At 42.0% G+C, this 25,825-nt stretch overlaps 1 protein-coding gene and 1 long non-coding RNA gene across 7 annotated transcripts in view; both read left to right on the top strand.

Annotated features, from left to right (window-relative positions):
- Window positions 1-16,787, top strand: part of LOC138690702 (uncharacterized) — a 57,816-nt gene extending 41,029 nt beyond the window's left edge. The window contains exons 3-6 of the long non-coding RNA XR_011329468.1: window positions 3,758-4,153; window positions 10,094-10,248; window positions 14,563-14,671; window positions 15,467-16,787. This is a non-coding gene — a long non-coding RNA (uncharacterized lncRNA). The remainder of the gene's footprint in view (window positions 1-3,757; window positions 4,154-10,093; window positions 10,249-14,562; window positions 14,672-15,466) is intronic.
- A 57-nt stretch (window positions 16,788-16,844) lies between these two features.
- GRIA3 (glutamate ionotropic receptor AMPA type subunit 3) overlaps window positions 16,845-25,825 on the top strand; it is a 155,097-nt gene continuing 146,116 nt past the window's right edge. For all 6 annotated transcript variants that reach the window (XR_011329467.1, XM_069811036.1, XM_069811037.1 and 3 more), the window contains exons 1-2: window positions 16,845-17,071; window positions 17,997-18,155. Coding sequence is in view for 5 of the 6 variants with exons in the window: in XM_069811036.1 (XP_069667137.1) it covers window positions 16,981-17,071; window positions 17,997-18,155 (250 nt within the window). In the remaining variant the exon portion in view is untranslated. The remainder of the gene's footprint in view (window positions 17,072-17,996; window positions 18,156-25,825) is intronic.

Below are 25,825 nucleotides of genomic sequence, written 5' to 3'. Positions count from 1 at the left end.
AGTAGTAAAAGCAATCTGAGAGTGAATACTAAAAAGGTTCTTTTAGTAATGAAGGAATCTCCTTAACACAAAATTCCAAGAGACAAATACATCCACTGTCAAGCACCAGCTGTGCTAGAGTTTCATGTTTATCTTATAGAGACCGTGGGTACTAAAAATGTGCCCTTCACCCTTTCAGGCTGGGCATAAATATTTCAGTAAAGAGAATTCTGAACATACTTCATTCCGTTTTTTGAAAGAAGAGTAAGAAAAATTCTCTGTGTGTTTATGTGAATGCACTCAAATATTGCAACAGTACTTGTTACTTCTAATGGTATTTGTGAATGGGATTTGTCTTTGAAAACTTACTCATAAGAGACTGCAGATATTGCACTTGCAAATGTAACGCTTCTGGCTGCAGTTCCAACATTCTAGCAGCATGCCAAGGGGCTGATTGGGAAGCGTTTGGCGCACAGCATTATCTAGCTCTGTTCACACTCTCTCATATTCTCCTCCTTCCCTCTCTTCCTCCCTGGTTGACACAATTTTCCACTAGCAGTTTAGAAACTGAATAGAAAAAATTACAAGTTCCCATGTATTCCTTCAATATTCAGAAGTCCCACTGATCACAGTGGGAAGTTTGCATATGAAGGGATCACAAGGTTGGGTTGTAACCAAAATTCATATTTGAAAAATGGCAAAAGCTTACGCTTTAAGCTTTAGAGATGATTAGAATGCAGCAATCCCATATTTCTAATCCAGGCAGCTGGACAGCATAACGATATATAAAATAGACCAAAAGTTTCCTATTAAAACCACAATCTTGCTTAACAGGTATTTCATTGTTCTGTCTTTTCATATCAGTTCAGAAGAAATAAGCAATAAAGAGAGCATCCTACCTAACAAAAGCATGCAAAGGGCAAGAAAAAAAATGAAGCTAATCACTGCTATCTTGGTGATGTCATATTTCAGTGCCCCAGTATTTTGTATCCCATTTGTGGCTTCTAAGCTGCTTCAAGCTCCTTGCTAACATTTGATTAAGACATCACATGGTGTCTTGAAGGTGATATGGCAGCTGCCCCCAGGCAATTTGAAACAAAAAATAGAGCTGTGAGTGCACCCACACACATATGGACTGTATTGACTTATACAGAACCGGTCTTCTGAGACTGGTGACAGATAGCCAATGAGCCTAGGTCTTTGGCTGTGCTCTGAAAAACACTGTTCTGACTGTAGATTTTGCTGACTTGTTTGGAGCAGTGTATTAACTCTCGCATAAACTGCCTGCACACATTTCTGTATTTTAAATGCGGTTCATTCTTTCATGGTTTTGTGAGCCTCTGTTTGATGACAAAGTAGCTCTTCGCTTGTCAAAGGCTGAATGCCACTTCTGTACAGCGCTGGAGCTTTTTGTGCCTAGCTATCAGTGCATGCCAGTGTTCAACAGCAAAGTGATGAATTCATAAAATGTACTAGCTGCTCAGCATTAAAAATTCTGCACCACTAGGATGTGATAATCGTACTGACTTTTGAGAAAATGTTTTGGGGTTTGGTATTACAAAAGGTCTTTATGTCTGGGAGTTGATGCTCTAACCCCTACTAGTATGAGGAGACTTCTGCAGCATTCCCCCCCTCTCTAAATAGCGTACTTGCTGATGTGCTCAGCTTTTGTCTGATAGGCTAGTGAAGGCTTCCTTTCCCTTTTTACACTGCTGGTAACAGAATAAATTTTCTCTCCCCCAAGACTGTTTTTGGTAAATAAGATATCACAAGGATTTGAGCAAAAAAGCATTCTCACTGGAAGTATTCAGAAAGCTGTTTTGAAAGAGTTGATGTGTTTGCAAATCATGCAGATATGGATCAGAAACAATGGCATGTGACTGAGGTGACCAGTAACACAAAACCTAGAGAGCCAATACTTCCTTCATACAATATGTAAGGAAGATGAACAGTGCTATTGCCTTTAATTCCTCTGGAGGGTTTTTCACATGAATATGTATATGCAGGCCCTGCTGTTCTGTTTATAGATTAAGTTTTGGAAAACTGAGTTTCTTGTTAATGCTGAAGCTAGAAGGGGAAAGCGCAGCCACTGACTACATGTGGTTACATATAGTATGTATTTTATTACATTCAGTCATTAACTTGCTTACATCTCTGAATATAGTGGTAAACAAGCAAAGTTTCTCACGTTTATGTGACCATGTCATTTATGAGATGGGCTCCTGGAGGCACATGAAAGAATGTCAGAGAAATGAGAAGAGGTACTCTGAGTATACAGTAGTCAAAACTCTCTAATCTAGACCTACTTACATATACAGTCCTGCACCTATATTTCACCACAAAGTAACGAGGCTTCTAAGAGTTATAGAGCTTCTGCTGCTTTCACTGATTTATATTGTTTTCGGGTACCTAAATTAGAGACTTGGTTTCAGAAGGTAGTATTCATAGTTTAAATGTAATGTAAAATACAGCTACTCAGTACAGTTATTCTGTCTGCTTTTAAACTGTGAAAAAACGTGTATCACATAATGTGTTCTTTGAGTGTTTGAGCCTGTGCCCATTGAGGTCAATGACAAAGCTTCTATTGACTTCAGTGATACAGAATCAGGCCCCGAGGCTCAAAGAATTGGTGCATTGTTAATCCCTTGGTGCTAGCAGGCAAAAGGGGCTTGTAAATGCATATCCCACTGCCAATAAATGAATGCCAAGCAGTTAGCACTTCTTGCACCCAAAGCGTATACACTTCATATCCATACAGGTTTTTAGAAGTCTAAATGAAGTACAGTCCCTCCCTAGGCTCCCAGAGCTAACTTTTCTACCTTCAGATTAAAGCATCATTAATTAGCAACCCAAATTTTGCTGAATTAATCAGACCAAACACAATTCCAGCATATTTATGTATGGAACAGAGGTATAGCCTGCTTGTTTTATTATTTCCTCTGTCATCGATCACATACAGTACATTTTACAGAGTAAAGTTTTGAAACGATTAACTGCCCTGTTCCCCCATAGTACTGCACACATTTGATTGATTTCTAGTCATTTCATTCAGCCCTGACCTTGCTGTGCTATGGTCATTTCTATAGCTCAAAATCCAGTTAATCTGTGCTTAGTGTCTGAATTTATAGCTGAACAACCAAAATATTTAAATATTAACTAACTTTTGCATGTGTCTATATTCTTTTTGCCTTCCTGATATGATTTCAGTACTCTGTATATGAACTGTAGGGCCAGATCCTAAGGTCTGTAATCCTTTCTTTGGCAGAAAAATCTACTGAAAATGGAAGTACACTCCCCAAATTTGCAAGGTTATTTGGCTCTATCTCCTTTTTTTAGAAAACAGCCTATTTAGAGAATACCTATGGATGTCTTTCAAACACTGAAAAACATTAGGCAAGTGGTATAAGGGTTGGGGAGAATATAGACAGTTTTCTAATAATCTGAATCCAGAGGTAGGGAACATTACCATGTTTCTGTGAAACAGCTTTCCTTTCCATGCTGCTTCTGGAATAACAGAGCTGCTTTTGTTAACCAACCTACCTTTCATCTCCAAATCATTTTTTGGGGTAGAATACAAATCATGTACTCTACCAAACAGAAGGAAAAGCCATAGAGCTGAAATACATGCTAACCCCTACCTGAGCAGTTTTGCCCAGAGCAGGGAATCTGTTTATTGCATGTTCTCACTCAGCAGTCCTGCTCACATTTTTAAGAATCAGTTATGCTGGCTTTCATGCCAAAAATATGCTTTCACTGCTCTCTTGCTTCTGTTTTTCAGAAAGAGCTAACATAGCTTGCACATGCAAGCTGGATTCTTATGAGCAGCTTCAACAGGACTGGAAGTTTCAGAAGTTTCAGTGTGTTACACTTGATAAACTCCACTGACAGGCTTCAGGCTGCAAGGACATCACTGGCGGTCCAATAAGAAGGCAGTGGTATCACACACAAACCATTGAGGGCCTTGTTTAGCCTTTAAAGACTGTACTTGGTTGTGAGATTGGGAAGGGAGAGAATATGACTTGACTCTCAGGGCCCCAAATGAGTCTGCAGAACTCTGAGCTTGAAAGTGCATTTTTAATCTTAAAAGGAATATGTTTGGTACAAGTAATCAAGAGATGCATAGGGCTCCACAATGCTGTTTTTACAAAGCTGCTGCAAAGTATTTAATTTCTGGGTGAGTTGGAAGCATTCAACCTTCTGAATCAGAAATATATTTCCTCTTATGGGGAATCTATACATATATGTACTGCATATTTTTAAGATGTGACAATCATGGCCTAAACTAAAATTAGAATAATATTTCCTCCTTTTTGCCTTTGTGATCTAATGACTTGGAGTCCAGTCTGATGTCCACTGATGTCAGTGAGGGCTTCTTATTCACTGGGACCAGAACTTTATCTCAAGGTTACATCTTTATATTTCTAGGCTTAATGGTCTGATGATCTTGAGGCAGTCTGTGAACTTTGAAAAATGCTTTTGCTACTAAGAGCTGCCATTCAGCTTCCTTTTGGCTTCAGTAGCCTAAGTGGTCTTGTAAGTTCCAAACCCTCACTAATTCAGCAAAAGCCTTTTGATGAACACCAACTAAATTGAGAGAGCAGATCTTCCCTGATGAACCAATTTTGGAAATTTTAGTTATGTTTTGTCATCAAAAATGAACGTTGCTGACGGATGTGAGAAGTGCTGTCAGCTGATCTTCGCGTTTTTAGCTTACAGCTATAGTTCTGAGAAAATTATTTTCATGTATCTATTTTAGAAGATCACTATCAGCTTATTTGAAATGTATCATTATCAAGGCATACGTGAGCGTAAAGTTATGGGGACTCTGCTATTTGACCAAATGACTCTTTGTAAATATGAAAACTACAGGAATAATCTCTTACGAAAAAGCATTGCATACTGAAAAAACCCACAGAAATTAGTTGACTTTCAGTTCATTATTGTGCAATGTATGGAAAATGCATTCACTGAGAACAAGTAAAACAGCTGGATTCTGGTCTTGCTTTAAATACAAATCTCAGCACTTACTAAGTCCCAATGTCATCTCCAATGTGAAATAGCTGGTTTAGCTTGAATAAAGTTGAGGAGGCTGTGGCCCGAGCTAAAACAGCAGAATATATCTGGAGTACATGACCATACTCACAGAGTTGTGCACCTATGTGGAGACATGTCCATCACGGCCTTACATTTACTTGGGTTTGACAGTAGGTCTGCAGGGGTATTTGACAGGCTGTTAATTGTCACTGTCTTGAGTTTCTTCATATATTGACTCCTGGAGTATTCTAGAACAATTTCTGCCTTTTCTGAATTAGTTTCATCCTCTGAATTACAGTGTTACCCCCAAGCCTCTTTTTCCTAGTCAGGCAGGGTCCTCTCCGCAAAAACTGTATGCAAACTGACCTGTTAGAGCAACATCACTGGGCATGGCTATTTGCTGCTGACTGCTGACTGAAAAGGAGCTGAAAGGGCTCCTGGCACTCTGAGCCATATTTTACAGCTAGCCATTGCTGTATTTACAACAATGCAGCCCACTGAGGTGACATATTCCAGCATTCTTCCACAAGAAGAGACAGAGCATGTGGAACGAAGGGTCAAATGCTGAGTAGAGGTATATAAACTGGCAGGTAGCTTCTAGCAAGATCCAAGTGGGAGACAAATGATTCAGAAACTACAGGGTCAAGGAGATGCAAATCTTGAAAAACTGTGGTCATTATAGTCCAATTCATACAGAATTAGAATAATGCCCTGTCTCCTTCTTGCTTACCACAGATATTTTATTTGCTCTTCATGCTCTCAATACATTAGTAAGTCCATAAAAGGGATATTTATCCTCCAAACTGAATCCATAATCCAATCAGATGTATATAGCAAACACATGACTTCATGTGTGCCTTAAAGCTAGACTCCTCACTGAAAACTTTAGGAGTCCTGATCTACTTAGAAGTTGAATTCAGCTCCAACGGCAAAGCCAGGTTCAAAGTTCATGTATATCTAGGCATAAGGGACCGTGTAATGCTGGGTGGAATGGGGTGGCCCTAAAGCTATGAATAAGCCTGCAGTGAAAACATACCCTTCAGTGCTGCTGTCATTGGATTTCACCTTTGACAGCAGAATGTTTCCCTAAAGAATAACAGAAACAAGTGCTTTCCAAAAGATTTCCAGCATGTCGCTTTTCATATATACTTAATACTTCAAAACCTCGTAACAGCACTCCAGAAATTTACAGCACCAAGGAGCCCTATTTAGCAACGCCTTTCCATTAATCTGCCTTTTTTTTTTTTCTTCAATGGCATAATTATGTTACAAATAAGGAAAGCAACTGTGTATTCATGGTCCAATTTAATAGACCCCAATACTTTGCTAAAGCACTGCAGTGGATCAGTTGGAGTTAATTATTATACAAGATTACATCGCAAATAACAACAGTATGTCAAAGTAATGTGTAAGGTCTGCCTTGCAACACAAAAGCGAGAAATTTCAAAGTTAAGTCTAAAATCGTGTGTTTGCATTTCCTCCTTAACTCACTACATCACACTTAAAGTATTACAGCCCCAAAGAAACCTTGTGTAAGACTGGCTGCTTCTTAGCTAACCCTTCTGGTAACTGTACAGCTAGTTAACAAGATGGTGTTAAGGACAATTCTGAATTGTCTTGCTTTATGGAGATTTAATTAACTGGTTAATAATTGTGAAAGTAATTGTGGAGTTGGATGGTGCTCAGAGTCAGTGTCATAACCTAGGTACAGGAGGCAGAGCTACTCTTTTTGAAAAAGAGTGATTTTTATGTAAACAGGTTTCAAGGTAGAACTATAAGGTGACCTCTCTGCCACCTTCCCCCTCTCTGCCACCTTCCCCCTCTCTGCCACCTTCTTCTTCCCCCCCCCAAAAAACAACCCATGCTATTTTATAATTTCTGATGTATGAAGAACAAATAGCTTATGAGATACTTAAAAAAAAAAAATTCTAGTCCTGCCTTTCCTGTTGTTTCCTAGCCTCCCTTGCACCTCAACACTATGGATATGTAGGAACAAAATAGGCTATTAGCTTTATTCAAAGACCATTGAAGTCAGTAGAATGATGCTTAATGAATGTAACGGTTTTTAGATTAAACTCTAGGTTACTGCATCACAAGTACCAAGGAAACAGCATCCGACTCATGAAAAGGAGGGATTTGACTTGATTTACATGTATTGTTTTGCATTTGTTAAGACACACAAATTATTATCCGAGATTGAGCGTCCAGTTATGGTTTGATGTTTAAACAGTTCTCTGTAGTACCAGAGGGGCCTCTGGTAGAAAGGGGAACAATCGCATTTGATATCCCTAATATTTAGAAAGCAATATAAAAGATAAAATAATAATTTAAGAGTAAAAATCTTTCAAGATTTCTTTAAATAATTTGAAGCAAGAAAAATCACAGCGCTTTTTTCAGTTAATTTTGCATTCTTGAAATATGATTCTTCAGGGGGGTACATATGCAGCTAAGCTAAACAGTAAAAACAAATTTTAAATTCAAGACTATAGAATCATTTTTAAATGACAGGAAATTTCTGCCTAAACTTTAGTCTTAAGGGATGCCCAGAAGGATTGTGGGGTCTGCTACCTAGTTCCTAAGCAATACACATGGAAGGGTGAAAAGAGTGAAAACAAATATATAGATCATCCACTGGTGTGCAGGCCTTGATCAGAATCTTTCTGCCATGCAAAATATGATAACTGCAATTACAGAGCAGAAAAGTCAAATACAATGAATCATAGAATCACAGAATGGTTTAGGTTGCATGGGACCTTAAAGATCACCTAGTTCCAACCCCCCTGCTGTGGGCAGGGACACCTTCCACCAGACCAGGTTGCTCAAAGCCCCATCCAACCTGGCCTTGAACACTGCCAGGGATGGGGCATCCACAGCCTCTCTGGGCAACCTGTTCCAGTGCCTCACCACCCTCACAGTAAACAACTTCTTCCTTACATCTAATCTAAATCTACCCTCTTTCAGTTTAAAACCATTACCCCCTTGTCCTATCACTACATGCCCTTGTAACAAGTCCCTCTCCTTGCTTTCCTGTAGGCCCCCTTTAGGTACTGGAAGGCTGTTACAAGGTCTCCCCAGAGCCTTCTCTTCTCCACGCTGAACAACCCCAACTCTCTCAGCCTGTCTTCATAGGAGAGGTGCTCCAGCCCTCTGATCATCTTTGTGGCCCTCCTCTGGACTTCCTTCAACAGGTCCACATCCTTCTTGTGCTCGGGGGCCCAGAGCTGAACGCAGTACTCCAGGTGGGGTCTTTAAAGAGTGGACTAGAGGTGGAGAATCACCTCCCTCAACCTGTTGGTCACGCTTCTTTTGATGCAGCCCAGGATATGGGTGGCTTTCTGGCTGCAAACACACACTGCTGGGTCATGTTGACCTTCACATCAACCAACACCTCCAAGTCCTTCTCCACAGGGCTACTCTCAATCCACTCATCGCCTAGCCTGTATTTGTGCTTGGGATTGCCCAACCCCTGTGCACGATCTTGCACTTGACCTTGTTGAACTTCATAAGGTTCACACAGGCTCACCTCTCAAGCCTGTCAAGGTCCCTCTGGATGGCATCCCTTCCCTCCAGCATGTCAGTCGCACCACACAGCTTGGTGCCATTGGCAAACCTGCTGAGTGTGCACTCAGTCCTGCTGTCTATGTCACCAACAAAGATGTTAAACAGTGCTGGTCCCAATATGAAACCCCTGAGGAATGTCACTTGTCACTGGTCTCCACTTGGACATCGAGCCATTGACCGCAACTCTTTGAGTGCGACCATCCAGCCAATTCCTTATCCACCGAGTGGTCCATCTGCCAAATCCACATCTCCAATTTAGACACAAGGATGTCATGTGAGACAGTGACAAATGCTTTCCACAAGTCCAGGCAGACAACATCTGTTGCCCTTCCCTTATCCGCCACGCTGTAACCCCGTTGTAAAAGGCCACCAAATTTGTCAGGCATGATTTGCCTTTAGTGAAGTCACGTTGGCTGTCACCAGTCACCTCCTTATTTTCCATGTACTCTAGCATAGTTTCCAGGAGGATCTGCTCCATGATCTTGCTGGGCACAGAGGTGAGACTGACTGGCCTGTAGTTTCCCAGGTCATCCTTTTTTCCCTTTTTAAAAATGGGGGTTATGTTTCCCCTTTTCTAGTTAGCAGGAACTTCTCAGGATTGCCACAACTTCTCAAATGTGATGCATAGTGCCTGAGCCGCTTCATCCACCAGTTCCCTCAGGACCCATGGATGCATCTCATCAGGTCTCAGGCACTTGTGTACCTTCAGGTTCCTTAGATGGTCTCGAACCTGATCTGCTCCTATGGTGGGCAGTTCTTCATTCTCCCAGTTCCTGCCTTTGCCTTCTGCAACTTGGGCAGTGTGGCTGGAGCAGTTCCCAGTGAAGACTCGGGGAAAAAGTCGTTGAGTACCTCAGCCTTCTCCATGTCCCAGGTAACCAGGTCTCCCATTTCCTTCCATAGAGGGCCCACATTTTTCCTAGTCTTCCTTTTATCACCGATGTACATATAGAAGCTTTTTTTGTTGCCCTTGATGTCCCTGGCCAGATTTAATTCTATCAGGGCTTTAGCTTTCCTAACCTGATCCCTTTAGAGTCCATTTATCCTACTCCACAGTAGAATTTATTTCACTAATCTAAGGTGCTTTACACTGGATGAGGATTTGGTCCAGTGTATTTTGAAAAGTAACACTAAGAGCTGTGGGACTATGAACAAAAGATAGATGGGTGCCTCTTCCTTGACTTTGTCTGAGTCAGTTACACAGTGAAGTCTGCTTTCAAACTTACTAAAAGTAATGGTTGTATAAACAACACAGAGCTTCATCATCAAAAGTAAGATGCTCTAGCAACATCATGGGTTAGACAAAGTTCCTAAAAATAGACATTCAGTGATAGTAGTGATCTTACCTTCATGTTAGTACTTGAGTGCTTAGTTATTATTGAGTGCTTATGAGGACACAACAGAATGCAAAACAGGATTCTAGCAGTTTACATGTTCAAGAGCAACTTCAAGATAAGCTGATACTAAACCAATATTTAACAGATGATAATAAATAAATATCTCTTTTCATGCAAATCAGGTCTGTGGACTCCTTGGGACTCATGGGCTGCTTCTGAAGAGCCTGCAAAAGGTAATTAAGAAGAGTAAATCTATTGTCAGTCAACTTCAATTTGCTATATAAGGACCACTGCAGATCTACTGGAGAATGCTTAAGACTCTTCAAATTGATACAAGGTGAGAATTGCTATTATAAAACCCTCTGCAATTGTTTTTTCACTCCTTACGCCTTCTGTTGTGCTGAAAGAGCAATCAAATAGTCAGTCAGTTTTATACTGTAACTATCAAGATCCAGCACAATTGCTACAAGGTGTGACTTGCGAAGCCAAACAACTTTTAATTAGGAATGAAAGTTTCATAAAGCATAAGAACAGTTCTGTTAACACTGGCTATGTTGTTACTATCAGGTCTTTTTAAATAAGCCACTGGGTTTCTGAAGGATTTGCTTGTCTCCCGAACACCGCAGATTATCAGAACCACATTGTGTTACTCACATCAATGTAAGTGTACCACTGTAGTCATCTCTGTACTTTCAGTTAATCCCACTGAAATCAATAAACCAAATCATGTTAGGTGAAATTCATCTCTGTGCAGATGGACAATGCAAGTCCTTCACAATACAACAAAATATGATTTAAAGACTGTGTATTAGATCTTTTAGTATACGTGGATCAAAATCTCCAGCCTGTGGGTTAAACTGCGATGTTGCAATAGGATATCTCTCTTTTCCTATGATTTTTCTCTGTTGCCTTCTCAGATTCTGGAATGTTCCATAAATTCCCTATATTGACAGTTTGCTAGCTTCCTTGGTGTTTTTCTTCATACATTGTGTTGTTAGAGCTTCAGATGCTGTTGGAATTGGATGGCAGGTAGGTCTTTAAGTGAGAGGAAAAAAAAGGTCTTAAAGTACCGGAGCTGCTCATTCTTACCACATATGCTATATGCGCCTCCTTCTTCTAAGGAAATGCTTTCTTTTCATGGAAGTTGCATAGGGAAATCTTTTCACATTCAAGATGACATTTCTTGGGTAGTGACAAAGCAAGGGAGAGACCAACGCTCCACAGACAATATATTTCCCAGGACTAAGGGAGACACAGCTTAAAGTTCCTTTTCTGTCTAATTTCCTTCCCATATTAACTAATACCTTATTTATATGAATTGGATTAACTTTAAAAAAAGAGAGTGAGTGATTCCATACCCTAGTGTTGCAAAGGCTGACTCCAGAAGTAAAACAGGTTCTTTGAAATTAGCAGAGAACTGAATGTCAGTTTTCTGCATAACTTAAAAATTTGTAATCACCAGACCGATGGCTTAGGGGAGCGTAGGAATCTCTGTCTGATCAAGTGGAACAGAACAAATCTGAAATCCTTAAAACTTCAGTGAAAAATGTAAATTCTTTTTGTCTAAACATCCATTTCTAAGAATCTATGTGCTGTTTTCCAAAGACGTTTTCATTAAAAGATACTACTGCAGATTTGAACTGAGATGAGGTGAGTTATGGTAATATACAAACACACACTGGGACAAAAATAGACTTTTGATTGGCAAACAATCATCTGAAGTGATTATTCACTACTTAGGGCTAAAAGAGATTGTCTTTAAGAAGAATATATTTCAGTAATTATATACGGAAATTAAATATTCAGTGGTCAGATATTGCACATTTGAAGTGGGCATGAACTGGATATAACTCCCAAGATTGCTTGAAAACTGTATTCATAGGTATAAAACAAAAAGAGAGAGAGGATTCACTTTAACAGTATATAGGGGATACCATTACTTTTTTACTTGATTTACTGTTTCCTTAAGTAATAAATATAGATGAGCACAGCAACAGTACAGGTTTAAATAAGAATTGCAGGGCTGTGTTATGCCAGCAGTGCCTAGCGTACAGTTAATCAGAAAGGAGAAGGTAATATAAATTGTTTCTGACATTATGGGACTATAATAACACTACATTTCCACCAGCCCCGTAGCTCTTAGAAGAATTAGAAGTATGTATCCTGAAGATACCACAAACCCAAGAAAAATGAAGACATTTGTACATGCTGACTGTTTCCACATTTGTGTCTTAGTTGTGCAATTGTAATATATATAGGTTATTACTGTAACAGTCCATGTTCCGTTCTGATAAAAATTCCTGCGTGAATTTGCTTCTGCTACCTAAATTTGAATTAGACTCCAGTAATGGAGTAATGACTTTTATTTATCAACAAGTTTCCTCTTTGACCCTGTTCCTATACAAATCTTGATCATCCTTCCATGTACTAGAACATATTTCTATGTGCCAGATGATATTATTCTGCCAGGATGTATTGGGCAAATTCCTAGCTCCAATGATAGGGGTAATAAACCTACCATACACTTCTGTGGTTCCAGGATTTCACCTGTTAACTGTTCTTAGAAAAAATGAGCAACAACAAATCAATGGTTCAGGTAGTCTCCTATCCTGTCTCTAACGCTGACCGGTACAAAAACTTTCAGAGAATGTTAGACATACTGTAAATTCTCATCATGCATAAGAGGAACAGGTCTTTCTTGAGGCATCCAGGAGCTACTTTTTGCCATGAATTCTGAATATTAATCCCAGCAGCTTTTTACTAGTTAGTCTAATGCATTTACTCCACTAATTCACATAAAATTTGAAACTTTTAAAAACAATTCTTTTTGCCAAGAATACTGTGTAGAAGACAGCTTTATAGATTAGCTATAAAGTGCATAGCAGAATATTTCTGTTAAAACTGTCTCTTGTCTGCTGCCTTTTAATTTCATTTTATGTCTCTGTTATTGCATGGTAATGAAAGGTAAACAGGAGAGCTTCAATAGTTTGTTCTATGCCCACTCATAATATAATAAAATCTTAACTAGATGTCCTTTTGACCTGTTTTCCAAAATGTATGAAGCTGTAACGTCTGTATTCATTTTCCCTCTCTTGACACTGTACTTTCCCCTTGACTCCTTCTATCTGTAGTTTCATCTTCTTCCTGAATCCCTTTTCATCTTTGCTTGTCTCTCCCCACTATCACTCTATCTGTTAACTGTCTATTGCAGAATTAATCAGTTTAGCTAATCAAAATGCTGACTTTAAAATAAAGTTCAGTTAATTGTTTGTCCTTTGTTTTTATGAAGAAATAACCAGTTTAAAACAAAAAAAAAGGCTGCAAAACACAATTGGTAATACATTTATTGGCAATTATAACCTGATTTGGTTGGTATTGGGAGAAGTACAATGATTTCTAGAGACTCGCTGCCTGAGCTTCTCTTGCAATTAGAAACAGGAATGACAGAAGTGATAAAGTCAGCTTAGTGCAGTTAGGGTGAAGCTTGAGCCACAGAATCCTGGTGTAGATTTTGCCATGACTTTATACTAACGCTATGGGTTTAGCCTAGTAACATCAGAAAGCTCAGTGAGAACGCTGTGTCCCAAATTCCATAGCATTTTTCTAATCCACTATTAGACATTACATTGAGAACACATTAGCTAATTATAAATCATTACCTCCTCCTGCTCAGGTAGATAGTACTCAGAATCCCCTAGTGCCCCAGAACACTATAAATCATCTAAACATGAAGCTCTGATTATCCTGCAAATTCTTGGTTGTATTTAGTTAGGGAAGGTTTGGGAAAGCGTCTGGTATGACCTCGGTTACCATGGAACTCATTAACTCGAGTCACTGAGCAACCCTAGCAAAGTATATAAACTACTTGCATGGCATTAATATCCACATAAAGCCAACTAAACTCCTACCATTTTGTCCAAGGACACACTGGGTTCGCTGTTAAGAAAGATAAACTGGGATGGGGTCTCTTTGGGTTTCTCCAAAATCTGTATGGGACAGCTGCTGTACCATTTGTATCTGCAAATAGTACCATGAGACTAATTGCCTAAGCAAAAAAGCAAAGTGTGTATTGAAAATTATAATAATGACATGTATATTAGGGACTTCAGGAGGAAAAATGTGGGTGGTAATGAAAATCTATTTGTCTCTTAGCACAGATACATTTTGGATTATAACAAGACTCTCCATTTTGAGATGAAGCTGTGAAGCACCATTTTATTTGAGATGAGATACCCACCCTACTGGCTGTGTATGAAAATGAGATTCTGACACACGCCACCTTCATTCATGGCTATTTTATCTCTTCTCTTGTTCTAACATCTATAACGTTAAACATAATTTCTTTCATAATTTTGTCAGTACATCACCAGCTGTCAGTGTGGCAGGTGGCAGTCAGCCTGGAATACACAGCTGCAGGGATGGAGAGAAGAACTTTGTGAGAGCAAGTGAAGAGGAAGAAAGTAGGGCCACTAGGAAAGGACACAAAATAGAGGACAGCAGGACTTTGTGGAGAATGTGTTAGAAATGGGCTGGAGGTGGGTAGAATGGGGAAAGATAAGTAGTTTGCAACCAGAGAGAGAAATTATTTGGCTATAGGAACATGGTTTTCACAACTATCTTGAATGTCTAAACTTCATGTACCTGTCCGTAGTTTTCAGATCTGCTATGCTCACCAAAGGACACTGGAGAGAAGAGTGCTCTACAGTGAAGCCGGGCTGCTGCTCATGATCTTAATTCTGGATCTGAAACTTCCTGTCTAGGTGAGCTGGGCCAGTTGCTTCCCTCAAGTTTTTACATCTGTAAGAGAATAATACAATCATGCTTCATGGGGATCTTTACGGGAATTCATAGGTAGTATCTGTAGAGTGCTTTGAGCTTGCGGAGTGCTATAGATATAAAGATGGACTTTATACTCCACCTGTCCATACAGATAACCATTTCTTTAAACAGATAAAGTGACAACTGCCATCTTGATCTAAACAGGGAACATTACCAGAAACCCTGCAGCCTGATCCCTACTCCTGCCTGAACTGGAATAGACTCCATTTTCTGGGCACGATTCTCATAAAACAACACACATGTAGCAACCAACGCATGCACCTAGGAGTAAGTAGGAGTCGCATATATGCTGCTAAAGGCATATGTTATGCTCCTGCATCATTAATGGGATGCCCTGTTCTTCACCTGTGCCTTTGGCTTCCTTCAAGAGTAGTGGTTTGAATCTCTGATGTTATTTATTAGCATATGTGCAGTAACCTGCCACCGTCTCACATCTTGCATACTTATGCGATGCTAGAGCCAGTGGCACTGGTTGATTATTTTGCAAATGCAAAGCCAACTGCTTTTGATATTATCCCTAACTCAACTGAACATAGACCCAAAGAACACCAAAGTTTGAGATTAAGAAAAAAAAAAAGGCAAGCAGAGGAGGACCAAGGGAAAGCGACCTCCTGAAATCAGAGGGAAAGGAAACATTAAGTGAAGAACAATCTTCCCTAGGCCTGTGAGATGGACTAGGTGACCCAATGTCTCTTTTCTGTCTCCATTTTCTACAGTTTTGTGAGCCTCGAAGCAGTGAAAAGAGCTGCAGAATTCATATAGTGAGGTGTCAAGGAGACAGAGCCCTCAGAGAACCAAGCTTGGAGCAGAAGCACAGTAGCTCCCTACGAATGTGCAGGCCAGGGGCGTACCAAGATCGGTGCTCAGCCAAGAGGTGGGTAGCTGAGAGGTACACAGGGTGTCCAACACGCACCTGCCCGCTGCCCTGCGGCCACGGGGTAGGCCACGCTTTGTGCTCTGTGCTGGAGCGACGCAGCTTCTGACAGAGATGATCCCTGTCTGTCTTTTTCCAGCATAAGGGATGAAACAGGGCGACTTTGTTGGATTTCCATCCTTTAGAGGAGGTTGGGAAGGACCTAACATTCCCTCGCGCGGGATAAACTCATCCTTGTCTTTCTTGACTTCACGGCACGGTGGGCGGATGAATGCGGGAGTCTCTCCCCTCAGGCGTTAGCACCGGAGGAGGGACGGGGATAACTCGGGGGCAGGGCAGGCAGCCCCTCCGGGAAAAGTGCACCGTCCCTCCGCGCTCCTTGCCGGCTGCCCCGCGGCCCCTTCCAGCCCTCCCTCCGGCCGCCCTCACGCTCCCGCCTCGCCGCCAGCCCTCTCCCCTCAGGCGGGGCCGCGCTGGCCCTCGCCCCTCGGGCGCCTTCCTCCGCCCGCCGAGGGGCAGGCCCGCCGGCACCCGGCTGCCCCCGCCCTCACGGGGCCTCTGGCGTCGTGTCCCGGCCCTGAGGCGCCCCTGCCGCCTTTGGGCCCCCGGCCCTCAGGCGCCTTCAGCGCCCGCCTTCCCCGGCCCTGCCCCGCCGCCGCCTTCGGGCGCGGGCAGGACCCGGGCCGCATCCCCCTCGCCACCCCCCCGCCCTCCTCTCCCGGCTCCGGCTCGGCTCCCCGCCTCCTCCCCCGCCCGCAGACAGGCGCACGCACCGCACTCACTCCTCGCACACACTCACACACACACACCGAGGCGATGCAGCTTTAAAGGGGCCAGCTGCAGCCCGGGGGCCGGCCCACGTGAGGCCGCCGAGCTCCCTCCGACCGCAGCCCCGAGCGCTGCCGCCGCGGCCGGGTAGACGCCAGCGCCGGGGCTGGGCGAGCCGAGCGGAGCCGAGCCGAGCGGAGCGGAGCGGAGCGGCGGGCGGCTGCCAGCCCGCCTCACGCCAAGTTTGATCGATAACCCCCCTCCCGGCCCGGGCGGAGCAGCCTCGCCGGCTCCGCTACCCACCATCTTTGGGGGAAGTCCCTGCGCTGGGGGGGGGCTGCTGGAGACGGGGGGGAGAAAGGCAACCTCGCAGCCAATGAGCCCTCCCAGGCTGGGGTGAAGACAAGAGGAGAGGGATTTGGGGAAAAAAAAAAAAAGAAGAAGAAGGGAAGAAAGGAGGGGGAACCATCCTCCCCGCTACCTCCGCCAGCATCGCCACCACCATTGACACTACTCCGAGTCTCCAGTTGCGCTCATGCCTGTGCCGCCAGTTTCGTTTTAGGGGCTGAACCGCAGGGGCTGAAGAAAATGGGGCAGAGCGCGCCCCGGACCCTCCTGCTGCTGCTGGCGGGGCTGCTGGGGGAGGCTCTGGCAGGCTTCCCCAACACCATCAGTATCGGTAAGCGCCCGCCGCGGCACCGCGACCCGCTCCTTCCCCCCCCCACACCCCCCGCCAGCCGCGGAGAAGTTGTACCGAGGGGGAGCGGGGGGCGGCGGGGGGCGACCCCGGGCGCAGCCGGCTTAGGGGCGCGGGCGGCCCCGGCGGCTGTTCCCCGGCTCCTTGGCCGTTGTCGTGAGGGAGAGGCGAGGCAGAAACGGCGCCCGGGCTGCGCTGGCGGGCGGTGGCGAGCGGTGGCGGGCGGCTGGTGCTGCTGCGCTGTCCGTTCCCCTCAGGAACGGCGGGAGGATTTGGTCCGTGGCGATGCGGAACGGTGGCCCCGGAGCTGCGCATCCCACGGTAGCGAATAATGCGAGGGAGTCACGGCGCGAAGGTGTACCGGCGTGCCCCGACCCCGGGGCCGAACGAGCCGTGAGGCTGAGGGGACGCGAGTGAAACTTGGGTTTTGGGGTTTTTTTCCCTGCCTCTCCCTTGGAGCAGCGCTCAGCGGTGCCTGTTCTCCAGCAGACCGTTTCAAACCGCACGTTTGCCAGGCCACCCGTGTCCTTAGCAAATAACTCCACGGAGACGTTGTTTGGGTGGTCTGGAGATAATGTAGGAGCCACGGTTCAAGTTAGACTTTTAAATCAGCGTGTGGGCATCCGTGTGGAAGTGGCCTGGTGTTCAAGGCGCACCTGCAGCTCCCAGTGACTCCCGGCCGCTCGGGGGGCACCTGGATGTGATGTGTGGCTTTAAAAGCCCAACTTTGGACTTGGAGTATGTATTTCATGTACACGCTCTGTCAGAATTACGTGCTCAGGCTCAGCCTGCTCCTGTTCATTCTTTCCCGAGATGTGCAGTGTGCGAATGTAACTTACTGCCGCTCTTTCTCCTCAAAATTCATTCTGAAATACCTTTTCCCTTTTTTCTTTTTTTCCCATCCTAGGTGGACTTTTCATGAGGAACACTGTTCAGGAGCACAGTGCATTTCGATTTGCTGTGCAGTTATACAACACAAACCAAAATACGACGGAGAAGCCCTTCCATTTGAACTATCATGTAGATCACTTGGACTCTTCCAACAGTTTCTCAGTGACAAATGCTTGTAAGTAAATACATGCTTTTTTAAAAAAATACTTATTTGTTATCTAGCCTTACATTCAGTTTCTCCCTGGTAGCCCAGAGTTCTTGTTCATACAATGTAGTGCAACAAATGCGTGTACTGACATGAGGTTTAGTAGATTTGCAGTATTATATGGTTGAATAATACCTTAGGGAAACTTCTCTCACCACTTCTTTTCACCCCTTTAGTTTTGTTTTCCAGAAAAACAACCATGTTTTTTATATAGCAGCGCTGTGTAGCTGTGATCAGTGAATTGCTGCTGAAGTAACATCCCTTTTCTGTTGAGGCTACAACCTAGCTGTGTGAAACAGTATGATTTGCAAATAATACCATGTAGGAATAAAATAGAAAGAGCTGTTTACAAGTGACCTTGAGGGGACAAAGCTAGAGGGGCTTACTTGCCTTCTCTGCCCTGAAATACTGGGTTGTTTTCTTACAGTGAAAGTCCTGTTAAAAGCTGAGACAACTGTAAACTGACAAATACCGTTAGAGCTGAGGGGAGAGAAAACGGAATCAGAATGCTTAGCGTTAGGAGAAATAGCTCTGCACAAGCTATAATACTTATAATTTGAGCCTTTATTAACAGAAGCAGCACAATAGAACTTTGAGTAGTGTTAATGTGGTGTTAAAATGCGAAATCTCTTTCTGAAAGACTGGTGCGTGTTCTGCATTTTAAAAAGCATTCCTTTACCAATAGTAGTTCCTCAATATTTGTTTTACTGATATGTCCAAATTCAGTTTTATTGTAAACCTTTGAAGATGAATGGAGTCTTCTTGTGAGGTAGTTGCATGCACTTTGCAGTATACAGAAATATGCCTGTGTATGATCTAAAGGACCTCTGAATGCAATGTACTAACTTTGTGTTATGAACGGGATTCCTGTTCATACACTCACAGTATAAAATCTTCAAAGAGGAAGCATTGTAGTAAAATAATGAAGTATTGGAGTACAGAAAACTGGTATATCTTGCTTTAAAACAATTCCTTGTTTTGAGGATCTTATTTCTTTAATTTTTTGTTTGTTGGGGATAGGATAGTTCTTACATTCCTGTCCCACGCTGTATAATTGGAAGGGTGGACAAGTAGATATGTTATTCTTCTAGGATTTCAGGTATTTCCCGAGAAAGTTGATGGTTAGAAAATATACAATAAGGAAATATTTGGACAAATTTTGGATTGATACTCTAACATATCCCCCATGTGACTGCTTCTTGCTAGTGCAGCATTACACTTTTAAAGGGCTTTGTATCAGCACCTTCAGAACTTTTGCGGAGGGGTTGATTATATGATATCCAATAAAAATATTCGGTGAAGTGGAAAAAAATGGTAAATAAAAGTGTGTCTATACTTTGCATCTTATTTTACTACTCCTATCCGGCCTCAACAGCTCTTACAACAAACATCAGGCTATTAATCCTTAATCAGTGTAATCCCTTCAAGAGGCTGTATCTCAAACATAGTTTCCTAAATATCAATTATATGGATTTAAACTAAATACATTAAACTGCTTGGGTGATTAATTATTAATTGTTTTTAAAAGTTCTATCAGCGCTTCTTTACAGATCCCACCAAGACAAGTGAACCACACACTCGTTCAGAGGCAGTCAATGTATTAGTGTGCTTCTCATCTTCTGACATCTAATGATTTTTGTCATTTCTTAGTGAAAGCTGTGGCAATTTTAGTAAGATGAGGTGGTTTTGTGTAGTATAGGGCTGCATGTTCCAACACGCCTATTACCAGTGTAGTAAAACTGGGAAAAGTTAAATCTTTGGAGAAACCATAGACCAAGAGAATACCAACCTACAGTAACGTACTTAAAAATAGAAGATGTGAAAAAAAGAACAGAAGAAAGAAAATGAAAGGGTGACCTTGTCCGTAGCTATGTCAACCATCTGGTTAATACTGTTGGTAGGAAAAGACTACGGTGAGTCCAAGTCACCAGTCATATAGGCCTCAGTAGCTCAAAATAAAAAAATAGAACAGTAGTTGCTCCTTTTGGATCTGGAAACAATTATCTTTGAAAGTCAGAATGCTCATATATATCGATACATCAGGATGAACTAACAGCCTCTCACACTACCTGGCTAACACGTAAAACATTATGGCCTAAGTACCCTTAATCACATCCTCACTTCCCAGTGGAGTGGCAGATAATTTCAGGGTGCTGCCATATCCATGAAGGAATTCTTTCCACAACATTTTTACTTCTCTTGGAGATAAGCATAAATTGTCTCCAGCGCTGTCACACAGCCTTTTGATCAATATTTGCAATTGGCAGGGATCCATAGGAGAGAAACCTGCAGTGACTCTGACTGCCTTCACTGGAGAGGGAGACTGTGACTGACTTTGTGGTGGGATAGGTAAAGGAACTGAGGGGAAACCGGAGAAGGTAGCACGTGTAGCTTAAACCTAGTGCCTGTACTAGTCAGTATCCATAAAATAGTACTTTTCATTCTCCTTTGCTTTGATTTATATGATAGTGACTGTAGTAAGTGTTCATGTGTGCAGGAATTGAGGGGGGCTCCACTCAGGAAAGACTTACGTTCTTACTGTACAGCTGCACATCCCGCTTGGTGCAATCTGGTGCATTCCAGAGGCAGGAGAAAAAAATCACTTCTGAAGTATCCTCATGAGCCAGAGATAAAAAGCCCACCTCTGGTAGGGCTGATTTGGCAATATCCCAACATGGGAACAAACTTGTTTAGAAGCAAAAGAAAATTCCTGCCCTAAGCCCCTCCCTCTCATTCCTCTTTCAGTTAAATGATGCATAATTCGATTTATGTACATGTATTCCCTGCTTCACTGCTAGCACTGAGCCCCTCTCGGTATATTTAATTTACACACATGCATACAGTATTCATCCACTCTGTATTTACCTGCCCACCTATTTATTTAGCTGTATGGTATCTTAACAGAGAGAAAATGCAAACACAGATGAAAATTCCAGTGTATTTAAGGGTGAATTGAAGTTTATCAGTTGGCTCTGGGGAGATTTATTACATCTTTTAAAATATGCAGCTTTTTGCCGTCAGAAAAAACAGAAAGGAAGAAAGTTAACCTGACCTGTGAATGAATAAAATCAAGTAAAACATGGATGTTATATTTTCTTCAAAAATGCTCATGTAGGGAGTGAGCTGGCTTTTTCAGAACAATATCAATATAACAAATCAAATGTATAAATTCATCACTGAAGTCTTTCATGCTTTTCTTATAACCTCTGATGAAGGATGTTAGTATTAATGTTGAATTATGTGTACAGTTCTGTAGATCATATTCCCTAGAAATAACCCGCGTATGTCTTTCTGCTCTGCACTTGTAGTGCACTATACTAACACTGCTCTAGCCTCTGCAGTGTCAGCTCATTAGCACACAGATCTCATATTCCCTCTCTGCACTGTCATTGCAAAAAATTGCTGTTGTACACCTTTACAGCCAACAAATGTGCACTTGCGTTATGTACAATTTTCAATAAATATTTAGAAAAGTAAACTCAACCTTATGTATAGTCCCCATGGAATTTCGCAAAAGAAAGCATTAGTTTTCATTAAAATCTGTTGATCATGTAATGATAGTGGTGGGATATGTACGGGCGAAAAGGGGCTGTGATTGCAGAATCTAATTAATGTACAGGCAGATTCCCTCTCTCAGCCAAACCTAATCTGTCAGCCGCTAATTCTTGTCCCGTTAATTTTTCTGAGTCATTTCTCATATATCTTCTGAATCCAGAAGGCTTTTTTTATTTTACCAAATGTTGATGTGTAGTGTTTTTTCCACAGGCACTCGTTCTTTAAGAGACCAAAAAAAGAGAGAAGATACAATGACATGCTTACCTTAAGTTGCTAAAATCCTGTAAGTGATTGTATGGACACTTTCTTGAAGGGGTCTGATTTCAGACTTTATTAGAAAAATTTTTCTTTAGCATCCTTGCAGTCCTTGTGTTTAATCTTTAAAATTCAGCTTGGAAGATTTTAATGGAAAAAGTGCCTGTTTGTTGTGAGAACGTTGCAGAAAATGATACCACAGGGCTAGTAGCAGACAATTTTTACAGTTTAACTGTATTACTCCCTTTCCCAAAGCACAGGTGCGTGTATATATATATGCTCACATGCATCCTCACTCACACATGTGCACGCATGCACACGCACACGCTTTTTCCTTAGGTGCTGCTCAGCATTTCTTTTTGCCAGTGGGCAGCTAATTTGCTTCCCTTGCATCTGTGTACTCTTTGGCCAGCTGGCAAAGGACACTGATGCTGAAAGTGGTCAGCTCCCTTCTGCCAAAAGCACAAGCATGTCTCGCTGAAAGTCTTGCCAAGTTTGGTCCGTGTACTGGTGGTTTTGCGTGCTTGGAGGCCACGGGGTAGATGCCTCACTCTCCCGATAAGGAATGCACTGTGGTTTCTCCCAGCGTTCAGTGGTAAAACACCTGGAAATGTGCTTGCTACACAACTGTACTCATTACAGATCCCCGAAAATGCCTTTTATGCTGCAGAATGTGCTCAAGTGTTGTTTGTTACTGCTGTATGACAAAGAAAATCAGTGGGCTTTAGTTTAGGGGTCAAAGCTTTTGCAATATTGGGCTAGGTCGAAAGCTGAAGGGTGTGTTCCAACTAAAGTTTGTTTCCACTTCATGTCAGAGCAGATGACTTGCCATTAAGCTGAACGTGATCTCAGTGTTAGCAGAAGGAGCCATACCACTTTCAAGTATGTTTTATTATTTCTTACATTCATTTTAAAATAAGCTGACACTCCTTTCTCTCTGCCTCTGCTGCACACATAGCATTTACATACTGTTTAGATGTTAGGGTTCCATAACTCACACTGTAGAGAAGGAAAAAAATCTTACATGAATGGACACTTTTTCTGAGAAACTCTGAATTCACCAAATGAATGAAGAATAAAGCATGATGAAGAGCGCCATTTACTTGTTCAGTTTCAGAAAGATCTTGTGCAGATGCAGAGATGAAATTGTTCACTTTTCCTATATAGCACTGGGCCTGGAGGACCCATGAGACTATTGACATGGGTTGGAGAGCTACTGATTAACTACGCATTCCAATAAAATCTGTAACAGCTGCAGTTTATCTCTGGGAGGAAATGGAGATGCCATGATTGGAGACAAGCATGTGACAGTAGCCTTTAACAACAACAAAAAACCACAGTTTTGTTGAAGGCTGACTCGGGAGCTTGTCCAAGAGCCACATAAAACAGCGGGTTTCTTTCCTCTGGGTTCACTGTGTTCAGTGTCTGGGAGGTGGGAGGCTGTCCTACTGCAAGTGTAGGACTGTTATGCAAGAAGGTGTGAAATGAGGGAGCTGATGTATCTTTAATGATTCTTTATTGTCATTGTCACAATCCAGCGATTTAACATTTTTCCATTTAAAGTACATATTTTGTCATTACCAATTTTGGAATGCTAATTTTGATTTAGGCAGGCATCCTTAAAATGTTTTAGAACATGTTATTTTTAAAGCAGCAACAGTTTGGTTTCATAGTTCAGTTTCAAACCAAGCCAAACCATATAATTGAAAACTCATGTTCATTTATTGTGAGAAAGATGTTTATGTTGAATTTGTATTTGGCATTTAAGTTGCAGCCTAAGATCAGTACTTTCTATGCTGCTGTAAAGTATAGATCACTGGAAGGCCATGGTCCTCTTTCTAAGGGAGCTCATAAGGCAGCCTAAAAACTCTGTAACTGTTGTCATGAGGTTTGCCATACCGGGGCTTGTACCTCCACTGGAACAATGTGGCGATCTAAAAATAGAAATATAAAAATGATTGATCTAGATCAAACCAGTTTCTGTGAAACTGTGTGATAATCACTGCAGTGAAGCAATTTCCAGATTTCATCCATGGGGATTCTTTTTCTTCTAAATGTGTATGTGTTACGTTTCCCATCAGAGGCAGAGACATGCTTCTCTCCGTTACATCACCTGCTTTATATTATTGTTGATCTTCAGAATATCAGATGCCCTAGAAACCTCAAACTTGAAATCATCTTGGAGTTTTTCATGTGCAGTCATCTGATGAAGACTCCAAAGTAGACACTCATGTTCAGCTGTTTGTAGTCATTGCAGTGTGGATACTAGTAACTATCACACAGTTTCACAGTATGTACTCTGGCCTGACTGTATCAGGGAGTTTGGAGATATTTCTATAGCACCAGAAACGCAGAGTTCATTTATCAGCACGTACCTATATGTGAAACATTCAAAGGCAGTCCATGCCTTTTTAGTTGATCTCACCAAGATGTAATTATTAGGGGTAAAACTGTCATATGCACACAGAGCAAGAGAGAAACAGGTGATAAGGTTTCTGTGTAAAGAGGAAGAGTGAATGTAGGAACGAGTTACATCAATGAATCCACCTAGCAGTCGTTCCTGCATATCCTCCTCGTGGTGTCTGAGGTGCCGGGTCTGTTTTGTCATCTTAACTGCGTCTAAGATAGCGAGTTGCAATGTGCAGCCCTCACACATATGCTGCACAGGAGGCACAGAAGCCCTTAAGCATGAGGATCAACCTGAAGGGACACTGCACTGCAGATGACTTGCCCAGGCACTTGTGAAAAGGGTGAATTGCTCTCCTAGAATTGGATAATAGCCCAGGTGAGCACTCTTCTGCTGGAATGGAGTGACCTATCTGGTCACTTGTATGTAATTATTTTGGTAGACTATTTGGACATTTCAGATATGCTGAAAGTTTTGTTTGGTTTTTTTTTCAAACACAATTTACAACATGTTCACTTTCAGACCAGTCGTAAGTTATGTGATTGCCTTTGGATGCTTGGTCCTGACCTCCTGTTGGGATTGTATTTGTTGGCGTTTATTCAAATGTGATATTTGATATGCTGATCAAGAATGTAAAAAAAAAAAAAAGTGCAGGGTTGCATGGTGCCTTTACTGTCTTGAGTCCTTTTTAATACAAGAACTATCTTTAAAATTATATGCAGGTATCTGGGAAAGGTATGTCCACTCTTTGAAAGTATATAGTCCATGCATACTTACTTCATTCTATGTATACTTCATTATTTTCATATTTCTTTCTCTGGGACTGATGTGTGTAATGGTGGTTGCCGATTTCACTATCAGTAGTTCTGTCATATGCAAACACAAGCATTTGGGCCTAGCCCATGTGGTAAAGGGACTGAACTTGGGTAATTGTGGAGTCTTCTGATGGTTCTTAGAGTGATTTGGAGTAAGTCAATTTGTACTTTTGGTAGCACAGTTTTGCTATCTCTTATACAAGGGTAATACAATTTACCTGTATCAGACAGGTATTGCAGGGCTGTTTGCAGTGAAAAATTTGAAGAGCTTTGGCTAACAGTGCTTTTTTTCATTTTATTGATGACTTCTTCCACTTCCCTTCCTAAAAAAAACAAAAAAAAAACCCCCAAAACCCACCCAAACCCCAAAAACAAAAAGCAAAAAAAACCCCCCACCAAAACCCAGCCTACTCTTCATGCTTCTGAAAAATAAATTGAAATTAGCACTTACTAATTTGCTGTCCTTGCCAGAAGAAGATGTACATTCCCACTGATGGACCTAGGAGAACATGTGTCACAGCTGTACAGCAGGCCAATCTATCACTTGACAAAGGAGGAATTTTCAGCTCTTTACCTGAAATAAGTAAAGCTGTTGGAAAGAAAGCAAG

This window comes from Haliaeetus albicilla, chromosome 23, assembly GCF_947461875.1.
Source record: "Haliaeetus albicilla chromosome 23, bHalAlb1.1, whole genome shotgun sequence".
NCBI lineage: Eukaryota > Metazoa > Chordata > Aves > Accipitriformes > Accipitridae > Haliaeetus > Haliaeetus albicilla.
The sequence above is the reverse complement of the archived record's forward strand: the minus strand, read 5'-3'. Positions and strand labels throughout refer to the sequence as shown.